The sequence below is a fragment of the Alexandromys fortis genome, unplaced genomic scaffold (assembly GCF_014885135.2).
Source record: "Alexandromys fortis isolate MF-2015 unplaced genomic scaffold, M_Fortis_MF-2015_v1.1 scaffold_26, whole genome shotgun sequence".
Taxonomy (NCBI): Eukaryota; Metazoa; Chordata; class Mammalia; order Rodentia; family Cricetidae; genus Alexandromys; species Alexandromys fortis.
Window position 1 is genome coordinate 3,030,078 of NW_026067894.1, and position 22,457 is coordinate 3,052,534.

A 22,457-nucleotide genomic window follows, 5' to 3' on the forward strand; every position below is an offset into this window, starting at 1 on the left:
CAAGGAAACACCATGACCAAAAAGCAAGCTTGTGAGGAAAGTGTTTATTTCTCTTACACTTCAGCATTGCTGACAGAAACTCAGACAGGGCAGGGTCCCTGAGGCAGGAGCCGATCCAGATGCCACGAAAGGGAACTGCTTACTGGCTAGCTTCCCACGGCTTACTCAGTCCACCTTTTTGTAGAACCTAGGACCAGAAACCCAGGGATGGCACCGCTCACCATGGGCTGGACCCTCCCCCATTGATCACTAAATGAAAAAATACCTTATAGCTGGATCTCATGGAGGCATTTCCTCAGCTGAGGTTCCTTCCTCTGTTGACTCTAGCTTGTGTCAAGTTTACACACAAAACCCACCCAGTTCAGTGGGTTATGGTGTCCCCAACGCAGGTTCTCATGCTGGTGAAGCAAGCATTGTAGGCTTGATCTGTGCACGCCCGCACGCCTGCACGGGCAGTTGTAATCGAACTCGAATTTGCTCATTCCAGACAAGTATCTTCCCATGTCACCTGTCTCCATTTCCTTCTTTTTCAGATTTGACTCCTCTGACAACCTCAGTCTGTCTTGACCTTCCCCATCTGGTCCCGCTTGCTCCTCACTGAGCACTACCTACCACTAGGGGGCAGAAGAGGTGCTTCTCTAGCTCTCCTAGCGCTCTCTCTATGGTGCCTGCCGGCTATCCCTCCAGGGGGCGGGACTACCACCACGTGACCCGGGTGCCAGGCGACCGCGCCGGCGCAGTGGCCGTGTCGCCGTCGCCGGGCGCTGTCCCACTGCGCCTCTCGGCCGGGTAGCCGGCTGAGGCTGCGGGGCCCCGCGCTCTGCGGCTCTGGCTCCTTCCGCGGCGGGCCGTGTGCCGCAGCCATGTCCCGAAAGCAGGCGGCGAGGAGCCGGCCGGGCAGCGGCGGCCGCAGAGCCGAGGCGGAGCGCAAGCGGGACGAGCGGGCTGCGCGCCGGGCTCTGGCCAAGGAGCGGCGGAACCGGCCCGAGCCCGGCGGCAGCGGCTGCGAGGAAGAGTTCGTGAGCTTCGCCAACCAGCTGCAGGCCCTGGGGCTGAAACTGCGGGAGGTGCCGGGGGACGGGTGAGGCGGGCCGGGAGTGCGGGAGGTGACGCTTGTGGATGCTCAGGCTCGGTCGCCGTGAGGGAAGCAGGGACCGGGCCTGGTGGAACGCTGCAGCAGGTGCCCGGAGGACCCGGGGCCGGGCTGAGAGGCGACCTCGAGGTGCACCTGTCAAGAAGCCGAAAGGGAGGGCTCTTAGGTCCCGCTCGGTGTCATACCAGACCTCCTGGGCGTCCTCGCTCTCTTCTGCAATGGGGTAACGAGGGCAGAGAGCTGGAGGCATCTTTGCACGCCTTGGGTTCCCTAAGCAAAGGACTTAACCCATTGCTTGAGAATCCCGGGCCAGCTCTTTCTCGGGTAACCCGATAACACTAATGGCAGCTGGAAAGAGGGACCGGAGGAAGGGCTTAATAGAAAGGGTACGTGGTTCCAGGAGCATGGGGAGAGAGAAGGAAAAAGGTAAAGAAACTGGGAGAGAAGGGTTAGCAGGTCCGAGGGAACCTGATTGCCCCGTGTGTTGTTGCAAGAGGCACTATTAGTGTTTTCTTCATGAGTGGTCAGGTTGAGCTGCAGAAAGAGTGGGTGTAGCTAAGGAACATAAGCCAGATGTCGTGGCAGCGGGGTTGCTATGAGGTTGAGGCCAGTTTAGACTGTAAGAGTGAGAGGGTTTTAAAAAAGAAAGAAAACCAAAGAAACTTCGATAACCTTCGAAATTGTGGGAGAAAGAGTACTAAAGAAAGAACTTTCTTCTTTTCTTCCTCTCTCCTATTTTTTTTTTTCTTTTCTTTCTCACTACGTCGTCTTGGCTAGCCTGGAACCCCCTGTGTAGACCAGGTTGCGTATAAAGTTACCACGGCCTGCTGGAATTAGAGATGCGCACCTCCGTCCACCGCGGAAAGTGTTTTCGTCATTTCGTACTGCACTGAAGTACACTGATCAAGACTTAATCACCTCTCCCCTTTTGTCTTTCCTACCTTCAGAGCTTCAGGCGAATCGGATTTTGCTCTGCTCACAAAGAGTTGGGCACACCTTCCTGCTAGGTGTTTCTGCTTAAGTTGCAATTAGAACGTAATTGCATTCAGCCACCACTTAGAGCAGTTCCTGGGTCACAGAAGGCATTTAGGACATTTTTCTCCCCCGAGACATGGTTTCTCCCTGTAACCCTGGCTGTCCTGGAACTCGCTCTGTAGACCAGGCTGGCCTTGAACTCACAGAGACCCACCTGCCTCTGCCTCCTGAGTGCTGGGATTAAAAGGGTGCACCACCACCTGGCACTTTTTTAAATTCTTGAATGAAGGGCTAAAAAGTATCAAGGGAGGCCACCGAGCTCCAGCAGAAGCACAGACCCTGCTGCAGACATCAAAGCAGCAGCTGAAGCCTGGCATGGTGACCATGCAGGCCTTTAATCCCAGTGCTGGGGAGGCAGAGGGAGGGAGATCTCTGAGTTTGAGGCCAGCCTCTTCTATATAAACCTGGTCTCAAAAAAACAAACCAAACAAGAAACTTCAGTGGAATGCAGTGGACTCAGGTGGGGTTGTCCTGCAAATGGTTAGATTGTATTTGGCAGACAGCATGGCTTCTCTATGTCAAAGAAACATGCTGGGGAAATAGATACTTCACAGTTGCACGTGACCAGCAATCAAAGTCCACAGTGAGAGACGCTAGGGCTTCCATCAGGTTCTGGGCAACTTCGGGAGGATTTACTTTTTCCTTCCCCTAAGAGAGCAGACTTCTCCAGTTAATCCTCATGCTTTGCTTGAGTGGAGAGCTAGAAACAGGTAGATGACCGAGATAAAGAAGAAGGGTTCCCAGTAGAGAGATGTGTAACGGTAGGTCACTTACATTTTGGTCTGTTGAGCAACTTTGTATTCTTAAAATTTGCTAAAGAATAAACACGCTGTTTGAGCCACAGCTCAGTATTTACAGAAGTGCACAGACCTACACTCATTAGCTACCCATGCTTTGAAGTAGTACCCCCCCCCCCCATCCCCTGCCTTTCTCTCTCTGAGACAGGGTTTTTCTATGTAGCCCTGGCTGTCCTGAAACTCACTACTAGACCAGGCCAGCCTCGAACTCATAGAGATCCAATTCCTTTGCCTCTCAAGTGCTGGGATTAAAGGTGTGGGCCGCCATGCCCAGCGAGATGGTAGCCTCTTGGAAACACTGTAAATTTATGAGAGATGAGAGTGAAGAAGATAAAGGTCTTTGTCTTGAATTTATGGACATCCTGAAAGAGTCTCAGGATTTAATTTACTTGGGAAGCAGTTGCTATGGGGAAAGTGGTTTTATATATTCTTAGTAACCGATCATAGAGATGCTATCAAGAAGGAAGTGCCTAAAGTGCCTTACTCAGCCAGCAAATAGTGACTTTCCACATTCAAGATGCCTCTCAGAAGAAGCCATGCTTTTATCATTCAAGAAGGAACAGCATGAGTTTGCCAAGAGAGCATTCCCAGATGAGCACCACGTGGAAGTCCTGGAGCGTGCAGTATCTGATAGCCCCGCCAGTTGTGCAGCAGAATGGGGGCGCGGTTTAATGGTAGTAGTGCAGGGGAGTGGGGGGCAGATGCTAGCTTACTTCCCAGTCTGTTCTTTGGCAGCGTTAGGTAGCTTCATGAAACCAGCCTGCCGTAAACAGGTCTTTGCTTGGGTGACATTTGACAACAGACTGACTCTGCTGCTTTTTTATTTTTATTTCTTTTTGGTTTTTCGAGACAGGGTTTCTCTGTGTAGCTTTGGAGCCTGTCCTGAAACTTGCCCTGTAGACCAGGCTGACCTGGAACTCACAGAGATTGGCCTGCTTTTGCCTCCCTCATGCTGGGATTAAGGATGTGTGCCACTACCACCTGGACTGGCTCTGCTGTCGTTCATCTCTGTAGTGAATGGGAAGGTCTTTCCTTTCTTCCTTCCTTCTTTTTCTTTTCTTTTTTCTGTTTCCTGCAAGACAAGGTTTCTCTCTGTATCCCTGGCTGTCCTGGAACTTTTGTGTAGACCAGGCTGGCCTCAGACTCAGAGATCCAACTGCCTCTGTCTCCTAGAATTAAAGGCATATATTACTACCACCACCTGACTCACAGATTTTTTTTATGCATTAATATTTGTTGTTGAGTAGTATTAGGTTAAAATATAGTGACGTTTTGCTAATATAAAAAAGTAGTTCTGCATTTCCACTGCTTCTCTTCTGGCATTGTTACAGTTTGGATGGCCTAAGATGGCGACGTGCTATAGGTGTGTTCCTTCTAGCATTCTGTAATTGGTTGTTTTTCTGAACTCAAATTCAGAACCTTAAATCTGTATATCCCTAAAGCACAGTGGTTCTCAAATAGGGATGGTTTTGCCTCCCAGGGGACAACTGGGGCTATCTGGAGACATTGTTGGTTGTCACAGCTGGTGAGGAGGGAGGTGGTGTGGTCCTGGCATCTGGTAGGCAGAGGCTAAGGATGTTCCCAAGGATGGCAGTGAGCAGGACATTTCTTGCGGCACAGAATGACCCCAGGTGTCTATAGTGGGGGCACTGAGAGGCCCTGCAGCAGTGAGAGCGTGAACTCAGGAAAACAGCGGGGTCTCCCGGAGGCCTTTAGGGTCGTGGTTTTGTTCTCACTGGTTTTGTTCTCACTGGTGTCGGCAGTGTCTGCTGGGCTCCCTAAGGGAACTAGGGTGTTTGTTATGTTTCCTGTGTTGCTGCCTTATAACCTCATCGGCAACGCAAGCCACTGCAGTGTTTTTGACTTGTTAGTGGGCTCGAAGTATGCCAGATAAAAGTGTATTACTAGCACTTTTAAACTAATACTTTAAAACATTAGTTTAAATGTGGTAAACTATGGCTAATATTTTGGTATTAATGTTGGGAGAGTCATGACTAGAGCAGGGTTGCCCAGCTTTGCATCTTGGGCCCAGTATTTACCCACTAACCATCCTGCTAGCCCTGTTACCAGCATTTGAAGTTTAGAAAATAAAGATGCTTAGCAGTGGCATCGCTGTTCCCTGGTGGCAGGGTGAGCTGACAGTGAGGCCTGTCTTTCCCTGGTAACCGTGTGTGCCAGGTGCTCCCTCCTCGGCCTTCACAACCCTGTTCTTAGCTCCCAGACCTGGTGCAGAGCTTAGAGCTTAGTTTGTTTGAGCAGCTTGACAAACTGCTGTCTTTTGAGTACTGAATGAGAGATGGCCTAGCTGGGCACTTTTAGTGAAGTTTGGTTCAGAAGGTATCGGTAGTTGTGACGTCAGTTTGGAAAGGGGTCTGGGAGTTTTAGACCTTAGGCCTGGAGTGGTTTTTGAGGTCTGTACCCTGGTTATCAACTCCACCATTGAGCCAACTGAGGCCCTGAGTAATTTAATATTTGTTTTGAGCCCGCCAGCCGGTAAGCGGGACGGGAATCCTTATTTGCTGTCTCACGTGGGTGATCTGCTGAGATGCGGTGTCTCCTTTCCTCAGGAGTCAGGCGGGAGACGTCCTGCATTAGGTGAGCTAAGTGCAGTTTTGAAAGACCTTGACCAGCATCTCTGTTTTGACAGCAATTGCCTGTTCAGAGCTTTGGGTGATCAATTGGAGGGTCATTCTCGGAACCATCTCAAGCACCGACAGGAGACCGTTGACTACATGATAAGGCAGCGCGAAGATTTTGAGCCCTTCGTGGAAGACGACATTCCTTTTGAGAAGCATGGTAGGTTCACCGAGACTCTGGGTCCTTCAGGAGCCACCAGCACCCCACCCCCACTGCCAGGGTTTGCTAATGTAAATTATGCCATTCATTTACTCAGCAAACTTGTTTGCATATTCTGCGAATTGCCCACGCTCTGCAGGTGGGAATCTATAATTAGCTGCATGTCACCTTGACTAAAAGTACTGGCACTTGGTGGCTTGGGTGTGGCTGGGGTAGAGTGCTTACCTCACAGGACTTGATCCTTACTCAGCACCACCACCACCCCCGAAGAAAAGGGAAAGGGGGTGATGCTAATTGACCAGAGACTTTGTTTGTGACCTCATACCAGTGGGATGGGGAATAAGATCTAAGCATACAGGTACGGAGTCCACTTTTTAAACTCCATGCAGGGAGATGGCGGAGGCCGGGGAAGACGCTAGCAGCCGTGGTGGTTCTTTACGTTTTCATAAAAAGGAGATAATAAGCGCCTCTCTGGCAGGATTTTTTTTTCCTGTGAAGATTAACTTAGATAACAAAATTAAATTCTTAAATTAGTTAGCTGTCTGGGGATGACGGGGCTGTCGATAGCTTTAATTGTCTCCTGAAGTTATTTTATTTTTAAAAACCATGTATTTATAACTAGAAAAAAGAAATCAGCAAGCCCATTAATATCTCACCAAAAACCTAAATGTGCACACCCACCCACCCTTTTTGAAAGGGTGTCTATTAAACTTGAATGTGTTAGGAACTTAGTTTTGGGTGTGCTTGTGGCTTGACCTTTGATCCTCCCATGTGTTACACATGCCACCACACCCAGTTTATGGGGTGCAGGGGGTAAAACTCACCTCCTCTTGCATGGTAAGCAAGTGTTCTCCGTGCTCCTCCTCACCCACAAACAGTAGCTCCAGCACAAGGCTGACATCTGTGTCTTAGCAGGATGAGGCGGCAGGGTCTCTGTTTTGATGACAGTGGGGGCCCCATTGAGAATGGAGGAGAGCAAGCCTAGGAGGGAGGCTGGTGAGGAGGCTCTCTGTGTTGCAGTTCTGAGAGAGATGTGAAGGGCCAGTCCCAGAGCAGTTGGTGGAACAGTTCACTCTGGCGAGGAGACCAGGGCTGTTCTGAAGGTCCTGTTTAAGAATAGCTCTAAGCTGGGTGGTGGTGGCACACTCCTTTAATCCCAGCACTCAGGAGGCAGAGACAGGTGGATCTCTGAGTTCTAGGCCAGCCTTGTCTGTAGAGCTAGTTCCAGGACAGGCTTCAAAGCTTCAGAGAAACCCTGTCTCCAAAAACAAACAAAACAAACAAACAAAAGAATAGCTCTAAGCTTGGAGGACAGAGGGAAGGGCATATCTTGGACACTGTTAAGTGTCTTAACCCCTAACCAGGAATGGGCCCTTTGAGTCTGGGGTGTGTGTTGGGGGTGAGGGGGATAGGCTGTACCTGTTACTGTACTCTGGTGGCCCTCTTCCTGGGGTCACATTTCAAGCAGACAGGCTGTTTAAGAGTTAGCGTTTTATAGATGTGTGTGTGGCGGGGGGGGGGGGGGGGGGGGGGGGGGGGGGGGGGGGGGGGGGGATGGCAGATTTTGGAACTGTGTGTTTAAAATGAGTCATGTTGCTGGATGTGCTGGTGCACTCTTGTTAGAACACTCAGGAGGCTGAGGCAGGAGGATCAGGAGTCTGAAGCCAGCCTGCATAGAAAAAAATTAAAGAATCTTGTCACTTTTCAGTGTTACTTTGGATAAACTTTGTGACCTGAATTCCACTTGAGCATCTTTAGGAAGGGTCCTGTGGTGGATTTGGGGTGTAACAATGTAGGACAGGGAGCTCAAATCCTGTTGCCAGAGTGATGTCACTTTAGCTGTGCAGTGGGAAGGTGTTCTCTCGAAATGTCACTGCACGACTGAGTGCTGATGCATAAAAGTGTGAGCATTGAAGAGGCGACAACGGCTTTGACTGCCAGAGCAGAAATGAAAACCAGCAGGGAGTCTGCACATCCTCAGACCCATTGCCTTCTCAGGAACGAGCTGTTGTGACTTTGTTCCAGTTCCAGCCATACCTGATATTTGGAGGTATTCATAGAGGATTTGCTGGTTTAACAAGGGAATGTCTCACTGGTGAGGACCTAGTGACCCTGGCACTTGGCTTTGTCTTCAGGATTATCTCACCTAGATGTGGCTCTGTAGACTCTGCACTACCTGTGCAAGACCTGGATCCTCATCTCCCTGTCCCCTCTTACCAGTCCATCATCTCTGGGACCTTTTCCTCAGCAGCTGCCTCTTCCTCTTACCACCTGTGTTCGTTAGTTTATTTGTTATCCCCATGGGGATGGATATTTTTTCTGACTTCTGTTTGCTCTTCTTTTTTTTTTTTTTCAATTTTCTTTATTCATATTTTATTCATGGGTGCTCTGCATTTATACCTGCGTGACAGAAGAGGGCATCAGATGCTATTATAGATGGTTATGAGCCACTATGTGGCTGCTGAGAATTGACCTCAGGACTTCCAGAAGAGCAAGCAGCCAGTGCTTGTAACACCTGAGCCGTCTCTCCAGCCCCACTGGTTAGTTTTTACTGTCAACTTGACATAACCCAGAGTCACCTGGAACCTTAGATCAAATTTGCCTGTGGACATGTCTGTTGGGGATTGTCTTGATTGTTATAACTGATGTAGGAGGACCTAGCCCACAGTGGGTGGCACCATGCCTAGACTGGTAGTCCTGAGCTGCATGAGAAAGCCAGCTAAGCATAGGTTTATAAATGAGAGACAGACCAGCAAGCAGCTTTTTTCTGTGCCTGCCTGCAGGTTCGTTGAGTAACAGACTGACCTGGAAGTGTAAGATGGAATCAGGGTTCCCTCCTCCAGGTCACTTTAGTCGTGGTGTTTGTCACAGCGACAGAGTGAAACTAGAACGCCACTTCACAGGTACCCTCGGTGCAGTGTGGTTTGGCTCTATGGCCCTCTTGATATTCAGTCTGTTCTAGATCACAGAGTTGTGAGCCAACTTCATTTTCCTCCAAAATCTCTTGCTAGTCCCCACTATTGTGGGGGCTGAGCCTGCGCTTTATAGCCCTTCATGACCTGTGAATTTTAATTTCTCTCCTCCGGTTTTCTCCCTGTATCTCTGCAGTCCAGGTTCCTGTCTTACAGAAGAGTCCACAGTCTCTCTTGTTGTTTGGAATATCATCCATTGACTTTGGAGCACCGGTTTAGTAGTCTCAGCCTAGTAGCTTATCCCCCCCCCCCCCCCCCCCCCCCCCCCCCCCCCCCCCCCCCCCCCCCCCCCCCCCCCGTGCACGCGTGCGCACACACACCTTTATGTTTCTGACATGAAGCTCGGGTATGAGCATGGCTGTGCAGGGTTTCCCTCGTCTCTGACACTACTACACATTCAGATTTCCCCACACTCACAGGAGCTGCTCTGATGGCAGTGGTTCTGTGGGGGAAGGGAGCAACTAAAGTTAGCCACAGGGAAAACTCAATCCAGCACAGTCCGGTCTCAGAAGGTCCCAAACCCAGTGCTTCCTTGTCTTCCGGAAGTGTTATGCTCTTAGCATTTCTGTGACTCTACACAGAGTACTGTCAGCAGGGAAGCTTGTTCCAGAGTCAGTCCAGATTTGTTTGTTTGGTTTTTTGTTTTTGTTTTTTTGGGTTGTTTGTTTGTTTTTGGTTTGGTTTTGCTGTTTCTTTTGTGGTAGCACGCAGCTGCTGTATAGTCTGTTAGTAGTTATAGACTAGGGTCCATCATGAAAGACAGACTCGCCTTCTCCTTTGGAAAGTCCAAAAGATTGGCAGATACTTTGCAGGAGCCTGGAGTAAAGACCAGATCAGCCCTCTCCTGACGCACCTGGTTGTCACCATTGTCCATATTATTCTGATTATAGTCTTCTTCAGGGCAGAGTGACAGTGGCCATAAGCCAGGGCTGTGAAGTCAGCTGCTGGGATGAAAGCTTAGCCCACCAAGTTCAGGCTCTGTGACCTTGGCCATTATTCGCTGTCTTCACCCCTCCTCCCGCGTTCATCTCTCTAGTGGCGAGTGTGATAATCCTTCCAAGCACTGCTCTGATGATTAAAAGTGACGATTTCTGAGAAATTACCGGCACTGCTTGACACACGCATGTAGCATCCATTAGTGTGAGCTGCTGCCGTGCTTTATTGTGTACACGCTGTGCCTGTCATGCAGCCATGCAGATTGGAAGCACGCAGCATTTCTGAAGGAAGTAATCAGCAGATCCTTCTCTGACGAGCACCTCCGAGTACAGTCTGCATATTGTTTACCTCTGACTCCCTAGACTGCCGGTCAGTGGCCTTTGAGATGTGTGTTCATGCTTCTCGCTGCTTGCAGTACGTAAATACCAACCATGTTTGCATTTGCATTTTCCATCGTAAAGACTTCATTTTTCTTTCCTGTTTCCATGCAGTGGCCAGTTTGGCAAAGCCTGGTACTTTTGCTGGCAATGATGCAATTGTAGCCTTTGCAAGAAACCATCAGTTGAATGTGGTGATCCATCAGCTTAATGCCCCTTTGTGGCAGGTAGGTCACCTATTTAGGAATGTCCTGAAAATGATGGGCTTGACCTGTGATGCTGAACTCCTAAGAATAGCTTGGACCATGAGCTAACCAAAGACAGGAATCTTGTGATTTGGAACTAACCTCCATGCTGGGTCAAACGGAGTCTGGAGTGTGAGAGAGAAGCACTTTGTGATCCTGGGGATATTGCTCAGCCTTCAGCTAGGTGGTGATGTGGGGGCAGAACCTAATGTGGAAATGCTTCACATAATTGTTAAGCTGTCGTAGAATAAAATGTTTAGTACACACAAATTGTAGTTTTGAAGTGTGCCTGTTCCCCTGCTGTTTGTGTGTGTGTTTAGGAGTAGAGAAGTGTCATCAGATCCGTTATAATGACTGTGTCTGCCTGAATGACTACTGAGTTTTCTGACCAGTAGACTGCTGTTTTTATTCAGCTCCGTTTGTGTTTTGATTTTTCCTACAATAAGGATTTTATAACACATTTGCTCCAGGCTGAGACAGTTAAGCCACACAGCCTTCTACTGTCCATTCAGCTCCTTCTGCTTCTCTTTGTCTCCTGCATTAACCTCATCTCTCAGTCCATCAGACCAAGCATCCCAGAGCCCAGGTGATCAGAGGTTGCTGACTCCACTTCCTTATTAACCCTCAGAACTCACAGGGCTTCGTATCAGGCACAGCTTGAGATTCTGAGCACAAGCTTTCTGCCCCTCCTGTTCTCTGTCACCATCTTGAACTTTTTTATTAGAAAGTTAAAATGTTTAATTGAAGAAGAACTGGGAAATTCAGAAAAGCCCCTGCAGGTGGGCGAGAGTCACCAGAGTCACCCCGACTGGAATTAGGACTGTTAGCATTTTTAGTGTGTGTCCTGCCGTTCACCCCACATTGGGCGTATGATTGGGGAGGGTGCACATCACACTGTTTTTACAATACATTTTAACCACACATACATGAATTTTCACTCATATCACACACACACACACACACACACACACTCCTGCATGCGTTAACCTCTCTTAAAGGGAATGACATTTTTTTCGTGTTCTGCCTGCATGCACCCCTTTGTAACTCCCTGAGTAATGGCTTGACTTTTTTAAAAAGAGGGTCCAGTATTTAGAAATATAAGTTGCACATGCCAGAATTTACTGCTTTCTGGTTTATAGTTCCACGTTTTGATGTATGTACATGTTATGCCACCATCTACGTATGGAGTAGCTCCACTCTACCAAGAAGTTAGTGCCTGCCCTGTGTAGTCACCACCCACTATTGCTTTCCCAGCCTCTGGTAGCTTCTGATTCATGTTTCCTTATCGTCTTGCTTTTCTGTCACATAAATGGAAGTCTTCAGCCTTTCGTATCTGCTACAATGTCATTTTAACAGAGTCACACAAGACAGAGTGACGTAGATGCTGCATGCAGGGCTGGTGAGAACATCTGCCTCAGGATGCAGTGAGCAGGAGGGAAACAGCATCCGTGTCCTTGGCCCAGTGTTGCCAGGTGTCAGGATGGCAAGGAGAGGACCCTGTGTTCAGTGGGTGCTCTTAAGAGTGAGCTGCTGGCCAAGAACACAGGCGCCCCTCCAGTTCCAGGTGTTTGTTATTAGTGTTCGCCGCCAGTGACGTTGTCAGGGCAATTGAGTGTATGGTGTGCGGAGCCTGATGGAGAAGGAGAACCCATGTCAGCGAGGTAGCCGTCTGCTGCTTTCCCTGACGATAACTGTTACGTTTCTTCATTGCCCAATTCTTATATTTTTTTCAAATCTACTTCTGTTGCGTTCTGGTTTCTGACTTGTAAAACAATGGAAGTATATACTTAAAACAAATTTGTCCCATTGGCTCTACCCTGCCTGGCAGTACAGTCACTGTTCTGAGCTCTTGCATTAATGATGAGTCGGCTCAGAGTCAGTAACGTGGATACCGAAACCTGCATTGCTCCTGCATTGCTGTGCACGCCTGTGAGCGGTTTCTGTGTATTACATAGCCAGTGATAGGCCTGCTGGATGTGAGTATGTACATGGCTCCTAACAATTTGGTGACTTTTCCAGTTGGTTTTCTTTTCATAATGTTCATATGTTGCTACTAAATCTGTAGATGATTTAGGAAGTTTGTCATGTGAAGACAAAGTGAAAATTTCCTCTGTCAGTGTCCTTTCTGGGAGACAGCGGTGCCGCTGCTGTGTCCCATGTCCATCTAGACTCGCTGTCTCCAGACCTAGACATTCTGCTAGAGAAGTTGTTGCACTTCCTACACAGGATCTGTGTGATTCCTCCTGTCCCATGACTTGCTGGTTTTGTGGGGTTTTTTGTTTGTTTGTCTGTTTTGTTTTGTTTTTCGTATCTCTGTTGCCTGTAGACCAGGTAGGCCCCAAGCTCAGAGATCACCTGCCTCTGCCTCCTGAGTGCTGGGATTAAAGGTGTGTGCCACCACCATCATTTCAGCTGACTTGCTATTTTTGGATCTTGAATATTATTTAAGTTAATGATCATCTCAGATTACTTGGGACTTCTAGTGAAAATAAGGAGGGCTGATGTTTTAGAATTTTAAAGGACAAACAGGCCAGATGGTGGTAGCACACACCTTTAACCCCAACACTTAGGAAGCAGAGGCAGGTGGACCTCTGTGAGTTTGAGGCCAGCCTGGTCTACAGCATTCCAGGACAGCCAGAGCTACATAGTGAAGCACTGTCTCAAAAGCAAAAAAAAAAAAAAAAAAAAAAAAAAAAAAAAAAAAAAAAAAACAAACAAACAAAAAAAAGAAACAACAGTTACCTAGAGGCAGAATCAGAATTATTTTAGTGTCTGTTTTATGGGTGTTTTGGAGGGAATCTACCCAGCCCAGCACTTAAAGTTTTGTATGCTTTTTTTGCATGATTTTAGGGAATCAATTCTTGTTGTATCCCAAAGCATTGCTGGGATGTAACACCCTGTGGCCAGTACCCAGGGTTGCTCAGTGTACGGGGGCGGTGTGGACAGTGCTCAGAGAGTGGTGTGTGCAGGGCAGGGTGGCCATTGCCCAGGGCTGTGTGATGAGCTAGTACAGATTTACTCTGGTGCAAGTGGCAGGTTTTGAGATTGTTGCTGCCTATAAGTTTCATGTGTAATGTTCAAGCCAGGTTTGTAGTGTTTTTTGAGATCTTCAAGAGGATCTAGCTGGGCGGTGCCTCGGGAGGCAGAGGCAGGCGGATCTCTGGGAGTTTGAGGCCAGCCTGGTCTACAAGAGCTAGTTCCAGGACAGGAACCAAAAAGCTACGGAGAAACCCTGTCTCGGAAAATCAAAAAAAAAAAAAAAAAGAGGATCTAGAAACTTTATACTTGACATTTTACTTTTTTTTTTTTTTTTTTTTCCAATAGTAATCCTCAATCTGTTTGAGCTTCGGGCTCAACAAAGCTGGCTCTGCTTCAGAGTCTTCCCATTGGGAGGAGCCTGTGCACTGAGAGGCCAGGCGTTTAGTTTTATCTGATTTCATTGCAGGTCTGCCCCTGGCTGGTTAGTCATTCCATGCAGATTCACTTGCCTCTAGGCAAATGTTACGTAGGCACATGGAAGCCTGCAAGGGAGAGAGCTCAGAGACTGGTGGCATGTCCTAGCCAGAGTCCCCACAGGCTCACACTTCCAGATCCTCTCTTGTGTCTGCAGATTCGTGGTACGGACAAGAGCAATGTGAGGGAGCTGCACATCGCCTACCGCTACGGTGAGCACTATGACAGTGTTCGGAGGATCAATGACAACTCAGAAGCGCCAGCACACCTCCAGACCGATGTGAGTGAAGCCCCGTTCCTTCTGCTTTCAGACCTGCAGGAAGCTGAGCACCAGGGACCAGCTGTTGTTGCAGGTTATTGAGAAGTTGCTGTCAGGGAACTGTGGCTCCGAATGTTAAAATATTTCAGCCGGCAAAAGCACTAACTGCCTAGCCCGACAACTTGGATTTGATTCTAGGAACCCACATGGTGGGAGAAAAGAACCGGCTCTCACAAGATGTCTTCAGACACACACACGAGGTCGTGGCACGCGTACACATACACATAAATGTAAAAAACTAATGTATTTTGTATTTCTTACTTTTTAGTGAAGTGAGAGCCACTTATCCCTTTACCTTCCTCCAGTAGGCATCTATAGTTAGATGTATACACAATCCGAATTTTTTAAATTAATTTTATGTTTAAAAGTCTGTTCTGAAATTTGGCAACTACGCAAGCCAGACTCAGCTGTCACTGCCCAGTACTGCCGTCCAAATACCGTGGTTGCCTCGCTGCTGCTCTTCCTGGGTAGTTCCTCTCTTCTCTGTATGCAGGGCTGTCCCGGATTCTCATGTGGGTGAATCTAGCCACTACTATTCTCGTCCGCTTGTTTTTCAAATTCTTCCTGTGTTTGGGTGGTTTGTGATTCGGGCTGTGTTAGAGAGCTGAGGGGAATTTCCTAGAGCCCATGGTTCCTATGCTGTGTTTTAGTTTCAGATGCTTCATCAAGATGAAGCAAATAAAAAAGGAAAGATCAAGACAAAAGGGGTGGACTTTGAAGATGGCCCGAAAGATGAAGTCGAAGATGCTGTCCAGAAAGTTGGCAACGCAACTGGATGCTCAGTTAGTATCCTTACACACACACACACACACACACACACACACACACACACACCCCGCCTCACAGCTGGATGCTCAGTCAGTATCCTCCCCCCTCCCCCAGCTACACCTCACAGCTGGATGCTCAGTCAGTATCTTCCCCCAGCCATGCTGCATAGCAGGTGCTGCCATGCTAGAGCTGACCTGCCAGAGGCCCAAGAGTATGGAGAGCTGCTAATTCATTTCCCTTGTTTGCTGGATTTCACCCATCAATGCTCAGAATCCCAAGGGGTGTGTTTAATCTTTCCTGAGTTTAGCTTTATAAAGAGAATCTATTTATAAATTCATTGGAATGGCTACTGCATTTGATGGCTTTGTTTGAAATTTATGTTTCTTGATGGACGTGGTCTTGGAGCCTTGTCAGTTCCTAGTCTGTTCGTGTTTGTGTGTATCAGGCTGCTGAAGCAGAGCTCGCGAGTGTGACACGTCTATCTGCTTCTTCAATAGGATTTTAACTTAATAGTCCAGAACCTGGAAGCCGAAAATTACAATATTGAATCTGCAATAATGGCCATACTTCAGATGACCCAGGGGAAAGGAAACAGTAAGTCCACAGTTAAGACTTGTAAATAAGCTTCAGGTGTCATGCGGTGGCTCCCTCGAGCAGGTGTCCACAGTCTCCATGATTGCTTTAGTGTCCACACTATCCCTCTGTCCCCTTCGAGCACTGCGAAGGCTGCGAGCATCAGCACTGCCTGGTGTTTGTGCAGCACAGTGTGGTGGGTACGCATGTGCGGGGTGGGGTTGGGCCTGGATTTTAAGTGAATTAATAAGTTTAAATCTTAGCAGCCATGTGTGGTTCTGGCCTAGTATTGGACAGTATAGGGTTAGGTCATGTTTTGTTTCTAGATTTGGGATATAAATGAATGCTTTATCCCTAAAAGTTCTCTTTAAAAGTCATCTAAGAAACAGATGCTGCTGGCAGAAGGGACTGTGAACCTTGGAGCCAGCTAGAGGCTTCAAATGCTTCCTGCAGCCTCCTGACCATCTCGAGGAACCTGGCTTTATAAATGTCAGGGATCTGGGAACCCTGGTGATCTTGCAGTAATGTAACTGCAATTGCTTTGTGTAATTGTTGGGTTCTTGGTTTTAACAAAATGCCTTTCTTTGGAAGATACAGAGGAGAACCTTGAGGCTAGTGACCGAGTGTCAAAACAGTGTGACCCTTCATTCGAGGAGGCAGGCAGCAACTCCAAACTCACCGGAAATCAGGGTGGAAGTGAAGGCCAAACGGAAAATAGTAAGGCTCGGACCAGACCTAGTGAAGGAAACAAAGCAAATAAAAGCCAGATCCCAAAGGTATGGCGCGGTCGGGAGGCAGGGGCACCGTGGGATTCTATAGCCGGTTGGGAAGCTGATTTTCACCCTGGCGTGCGTTCTTCTAGATGTGTAAAAGTAGCTCTTGTAGAGCTTCTGGGGGCGGGGTCCATAGAAGCATAAGATCTAGAATGAAGACTTTGCTTGTCCCACAATCACAACAGTCGATAGCCCTCTGTACAGATGCATCGTTGTGACTGTCAGGGCTGCGGGTGTCTTTGTGCTTTGCGTTGTTTTCTTGCACAGTGTCCCAGGTGGCACGAGGGCATGTCTCTCAGGATCCGCTCAGGCTCTTGCTAGCCTGTCGGATATACCCCTCCATCCTTGCCCCGACTCTCACAGGTGGACAGCATCATTAGTTTGCCCAGTTTGAAACTCATCTTAAAGGCAGATGTTTTGAGCTAGACTGCCACCTAATGTGCAGAAAATGATGCCACAGTCTGGGAACTTTATTGCCATTATCTAGAGTCTTAAATGATGGAGAAGCATCTCCAGGCCCCTGGATTGTCGTCAGAGGCTGGACTTGGGGCACTGTCTTCATGGGTATTTGGATTGTTTTATGAAGAGGATTGCTTTTACTTGATGCTTCAGGAAGGAAACATACATTTTAAAGTATATTTTAACAGTAATGAAAAAGAAATTATTTTGGTTTCTCAGGCTGGTTTTCTCTGTTCTTGCTAAAAGCATTCTGGGCCTTGTGCTCGCCAGCCCATAGTCTCACAGCACCAGTGACCCACATGGCTCTTCCAGGTTACAAACAAGCAGCGGAGGGAGCAACAGCGACTGGAGAAGAAGAAACGACAGGAGGAGAGGCACCGCCACAAAGCCCTGGAGAGCAGGAACAGCCACAGGGACGCTAACAGAAGCGAAGCGGATGTGAACACGCAGGTTACCTTGGTGAAGACCTTTGCTGCTATGAACATCTGATGCTCGGCCCCCTGCGAGCTGGAGGTTGAGCGCTGCAGACTAGGTGTCCCGGCCAGGTGTCCTCTGACAGTGCCCACACGAGCCCACGGAAGTCAGTGCCCTTCGCGCTGCCTCGTCTGTCTTGAGCTTTGTCATTGTTTGTTGTGTGACAGTACGGTGGAGCCATCCACTTTCTGAAACACAAAGGAAGTTGGACTCATAGGTGGGTTATGGGGCAGAGGAGTCTTTGGAGCGAGGCTTTATTTGCCCCGTGTATCAGAACGTGGTAATCCTAGGCTCTTCCGTGACGTGTGGAGTGGGTTTGCTGTCATTATCTTCAAGTCGTTTAGCACAATCATTAGAAACCCCCACAGTGACAACTTTGTCTCTCTTTCATTTCCAAGCAGGGATGCAGGTCTGGCACCAGCTCAGGAGTGTGCCGAGATGTGATTGACTTCTCAACTGGTTGCTTGTACATGTCAGGGCAGTCAGGGACATTGGCTACATTTCCCTTCTTCCCGTCTCTGGTGTCACCTCAGTGTGGCTGCCCTCCCCACTCCAGCCATGTGGCGTGTGTGCCTGGCTATGGGAGAGCCTGGGTTTGCTGGGAGCTCCACAGCGCAGTGGAGTTTGGGATGTTTCTCTGGACAGTTAGGAGATGGGGGGGTATTGCTGTGACAGCTCTGAGCTCTGATGTGCAGGGCTGAGCAAGCAGCTGCACAGGGCAGGCCTGGGGGAGGCTTTTCCTTAGAAGACTCTAAAGATTTCTTCTATGGGAGAAGTCGACAGGATAAAGTTTTCCATGTTTGAATGTTATTGTTTCTTTTTGATATTCTAGACTCAGGAAGATGCCTATAGGGAAATAACTGGTTGTTTGATCTTACAGGTTACTAAATTTTCTTAACATGTGAAAATGAAATGAAATCCCATGGCATAGCTGGGCATGGTGGCTCAAGCTTGGAATCCAGTACTCAAGCAAGGCAAGAGTGCTGCAAAGTTGGGGCCAGCCTGGGCTGTGTAGTGAGTTCCAGGCTAGCCAGGGTTAGAATAAAAGGCCCCGTTTCACTGCCTACCCAATAGAGAAAACTCTACCAGCGTGTGTCCTGTACTTTGTTATTTGGGATTTCAGTAGTGGGAAGAGTGCAGCCTGGCTAAGGCTGGGCGAGCTGGCAGGGGAGAGGACCTGTGCTGCGGAGGCCTTCAAACGACTCAGTTCTGAAGTACCTTCAGTAGGGAAGGTGCTGTTCCTCAGGCTGGGTTATAGGAATGTTTACTGTAAACTGTCCTGTGTGGTATGGACAGTCATGACTAAAGCCTTCGCCTTCTGGGAACCTACTATTCAGACTAACACTGTATGCTGGGTCAGAAGATAACATTTTTGTTATCACTAGAAGCAAAAGGAAAATTACAAAAGGTTTAGACACAGACACCACTGTCTGGGCAGGTTGTGGGTTCATCCAGTTGTCTTATCAGCAGGCTGTTTACTTCTTCAGTTTAATGTTGTCCTTTAATTTTCCTTTTGTTTGGCTTTGGAACTTTGTGTTTTGTTTGGAACTCTCAAAGTGTCCTGGAATCTCTCCCAGGATGCTGCGTTACTTCCTTACCTACAGGACATTGCAAGACTGCAGATTTGAAAACTATATGGCATTTTTTTTCCTTCTCAGCTGGGAGACTCAGGTCTCAGGCCCAAAAGGGAAGGTGGTGGCTGCCGGGCTCTGAGGGATAGGAGTGGAGCTGGCTCTGGGAGCCAGTGTGGGGCCACCCGGGACAGGATGTGGGTTGGCCGAATTCATCTAAATGGAAGCTCTCTGTTCCCTGCTTTTCTTTGTACTGCCTGAGTGCAGCATGCCAGCTCTTTGCAGACAGGTTAGGGTTGTTTACCAAAACCCCAGGGTTGGAAGTCAGAAGTGGCAGGGCTAGGGGAGCCTGGTGCACTTGTATGGGACACCCTGGGCTCCATCCCCAACACTTAAAATTCAGGCTGTGACTAGCTCTCAGCAGCCTCTTGGCCACGCAAGGAGCTGCTGTTTGCCTGGCTGAGGACAGCATAGACCTCTCTGGTGGCAGAGCTGCTCTGGAGGTTTACAGACTCATGTTTGCTTCTGGAAGGCGGTGGCTGTGTGTCCTGGATTGCAGTGGCAGTCTCCTCAAAGAAGGTTCCTTTGTCTCTGTCCACACTTTCCAGTTTCAGATGGTGTGTCTCTTCAGTGTGCCGATTATTGGAAGTGGGGAGCCTGCACCTAGCTTCAGGGTGCTGCCAGCTCAGAATCTCAGCCTCACTGAGTGAGAGCCGTTGGGTCGTCTGTGGGTGTCACCACTGTAGTGGGCACCTGCTGGTTACCTCCTTGGCACCAAAGTGAGGCCCAGAATGTCGAGCTTTGGGGTAACAACGGTTAACACTGTTCCTCCAGTCCAGGTCCTCACAGGGAAGCTGGCATGGGAAGGGAGCCTGTCAGCCTCCAGCTGGGCCTCAGCTGCTACCTGAGAATGTTGTTGTAGCTCATTGTGAGCACACGGGAAAGCCACAGTGCTTCATGGAGGCTCACTGGCTTTATAAACTCTGTGGATTTTAAGGACGGCAGCACTTTGCACTGCAGGCGAATGAATTAAAACAGCGCTGCCCAGACTTGTAGAGTAGAGCCCACCGGAGATAATGCTGAGAATAAGTGTGTGCATTTGGGTCTTCACAAGAACATCTACCTCCGGGGACTGTGGCAGGAAGAAGAGTCTTAAACATCCACCTGGGTTGCCTATATTTTCTTGTGTGAGCTCTGAAAACACTTCTGACCTCGTTTTGATTGTGAAAGTGAAGTGGACTGACCTTGCAGGGCAGCTGGAGTGGGGCTCAGCGGGGAACCTCTCTGTAGCTCACGCATAATACCCTGCTTCCCTGGGGAGCAACAGTGGCTCGGGTTACCTGGTAGTGTCAGGTGGACTTTGCCAGTGGACTGCGCTCAGAGTCCTTTACTGTCTGCCTGGGTTTTACCAGGACAACACAGAGTGTCCATATTTTACCTCGGAAATGTTCAGCTCAGACACCCAGCTGGGTAGAGGAAACCCGAATCCCCAGAGAGTGGCTCAGTCACCCCAGCAGAATGAAGCAGAAAGAGAGGGAGCCTCCTGAGAATTGTGGCCTCGATGGAGCCCCTCCTGAGCTCCATGTCGGCATGCAGCTTCTCACCTCTGACTTCTAGGCCCAGGCCGTGCAGGGCTTCAGTCTTGTCCTTTCCTTTACCTGCTGTGTGCTTCCTTTCGCTAAAGGCTGGTGTGGCTAACACCCAGCTTTGTCCCGAGCAGGCCAAGAGACGCTTTTCCAGGAAGGAGCACATCCCTATCCTCGCAGGCCTGCCGTTTCCAGGGTCAATGTTGAGTTGAAAATAGAGCAGCACATTTAGGTTCTAAAAGTTGACTGCTGAGTGGGACCATACACACCCTGCCTCTGTCCTGAGTGGGAGGGAGCGCAGGGTGTGAGGCTGGGCAGAGAGCTGCATCCTGTGAGCGCCTGGCCTCTGTCCCAGGAAAGACCTGACGGTGTCTTCAGGCCTTTCTTTTTAGAGCGTCACTCTGTTCTGTAGCTCAGTTGAAATGTGGCTCTCCTGACGGTCACTGGAGATGGCTGGTGGCTGTGTAGAGGATACACTTGCATGGTGACTTTATGTCAGCAGGGCAGACCTGTGGTCCAGGATTCCTGTGCACTGTCCTGAGCACAGGGGGAAACCTTTGGGGGTCTGGCTCAGATCCTTGCCCATGAGCACCCTGCAGGCCCCTGCTTCCATTACCACGGCACTCAGTGACGTTCATCAGCCTTCTGCCTGTGGTTTGAGCCCCACCAGCCCTCTGTTGAAACCTGAGCCCTGCTGGTGTGGGGCTCCAAGTCTTCCTGTTCTTGGGGTTCATTTTCCATGGTGGCTACCTTCCCAGCATCCCTCACGAAGCTTGGAGGAGAAAGGTAGACAAGAGCCTTGAGCCAGTCTCAACACCATCCTGCGTGCTGGTGTCTGTCTGTCCCCCTAGAAAAGGGGGCCAGTGTATCTGCCTTCTCCTTTTTCCAATTGCACTGTTCTTGTTCTAACTTCAGGTTCCAGAGACCTAAAATCTTCTTGGGGTCATGACCCATAGACTCAGCAAGTCTGCTTTAGCTATGTGTAGAGGTGAGAGATAGCTGTTTTCTGTGTCTGGAGCCCGTTTCCCCTAGGCTGTCTCTTTACAGTTTGTGTTCATCCGAATCATTTTATCTTTTTATTTACCAAAGTACTGTACTTGGCTATTTGCAGTGTTTTGAGAACCAAATGTTTTGTGTTTTTGATCTTCAACACTTGGTGCAATAGAAGCCGCAAAGATGTGCCACTTTATCTTTGAAATGAATTTTGTATACCAATAAATTCTAGTTTAAAAGCAAAGTCCAGGTTGGTTTGTTTTTGTTTACTTGCTGTCTGAGAGTATTCTAGGCACCCACTCTACCACGAGCTACATCCTTGGCTCAGATTGTTCTCTCCAGTATCCGACCACCACTTAAGTGAATGAAAGGTCTGAGAAAGCATGCTGGGAAATGGCCTTTTCTGAGGCCTTTGTGTGGGAGGTGCTTAGACTAAGACTCCTAGTGTGGTAGTCATTAGGGACCTGGCAGAAGTAGCGTGGGTGCAGGTGAGTATGGCTGTCTCATGGCCCGGCAGACCATTGATTAAGACCTCCCTGGACCTCAACATGTCTGACATGTCAGGTGCCACCTTGAGAATTACCTCCACAGGACAGCGCCAGCATGGCTTCCTCTTGTACTGCCTCTCAGGGCACTGAAACAGTACACTTGGCTTGTTCAACAGAATTCATAAACTGCCCTGTTCTGATCCTGTTTTGCCTGGGCTGCTTGGGAAAATATGTGCTCCTAGACCACAACTGATGCAGATTGAGAGCTTTTGGCTGAAGAGGATGGAGACTGGTCCAGCTGCTTCACGGATTCTGGCTCTGCAGATGGAAACACTCTGCACCTTATCTGAAGCTGCTCTGATCAGTCTGTGGTAGAGCGATTTGAGTATTCTGTTTGTTTTCAGTTCTGTCTTAGGGTTTCTATTACTGTGAAGAGACCACGATAACTCTTATAAAGGAAAACGTTTAATTGGTGTGACCCGCTTACAATTTCAGAGGTTCAGCCCATTATCATCATGGCGGGGAGCATGGCAGCTGGGAGTACAGTGGCTTGCAGGCAGATATGGTGCTGGCTACATCTTCATCAGAAAGCAACAGGAAGTGGTCTGTTTCAGTGGGCATGGCTCAAGCGTATGTGAGACCTCAAAGCCTGCTTCCACAGTGACACACTTCCTCCAACAAAGCCTCACCTCCTAATAGTGCCACTCCCTCTGAGCCTATGGGAGCCAATTACATTCAATCTACAAGTT

General features: G+C 48.8%; 1 protein-coding gene across 3 annotated transcripts; it reads left to right on the forward strand.

The window, feature by feature from the left end:
- Window positions 1-748: 748 nt before the first annotated feature.
- Window positions 749-21,464, forward strand: Otud3 (OTU deubiquitinase 3). 3 transcript variants are annotated; one of them, XM_050154176.1, is made up of 8 exons: window positions 749-1,081; window positions 5,573-5,721; window positions 10,121-10,233; window positions 13,862-13,984; window positions 14,674-14,805; window positions 15,289-15,385; window positions 15,956-16,140; window positions 16,909-21,464. In XM_050154176.1, exons 1-8 carry the CDS (start codon window positions 864-866, stop codon window positions 17,083-17,085), a joined length of 1,194 nt encoding a protein of 397 aa, XP_050010133.1. In that variant the 5' UTR covers window positions 749-863; the 3' UTR covers window positions 17,086-21,464. The 3 variants fall into 3 exon arrangements, with proteins under 3 accessions (XP_050010133.1, XP_050010139.1, XP_050010148.1); XM_050154182.1 differs by having other exon boundaries at window positions 935-1,067; XM_050154191.1 differs by lacking the exons at window positions 749-1,081; window positions 10,121-10,233 and having other exon boundaries at window positions 5,587-5,721.
- The last annotated feature ends 993 nt before the right edge of the window (window positions 21,465-22,457 follow it).

What these genes read in the sequence shown, in the direction of transcription:
- Otud3 (XM_050154176.1), top strand. Translation starts at nt 864, where the DNA reads ATGTCCCGAAAGCAGGCGGCGAGGAGCCGGCCGGGCAGCGGCGGCCGC. An exon ending in CATTCCTTTTGAGAAGCATG is followed by an intron (nt 5,722 to 10,120) that starts GTAGGTTCACCG and finishes GTTTCCATGCAG; the next exon opens with TGGCCAGTTTGGCAAAGCCT. An exon ending in TTAATGCCCCTTTGTGGCAG is followed by an intron (nt 10,234 to 13,861) that starts GTAGGTCACCTA and finishes TTGTGTCTGCAG; the next exon opens with ATTCGTGGTACGGACAAGAG.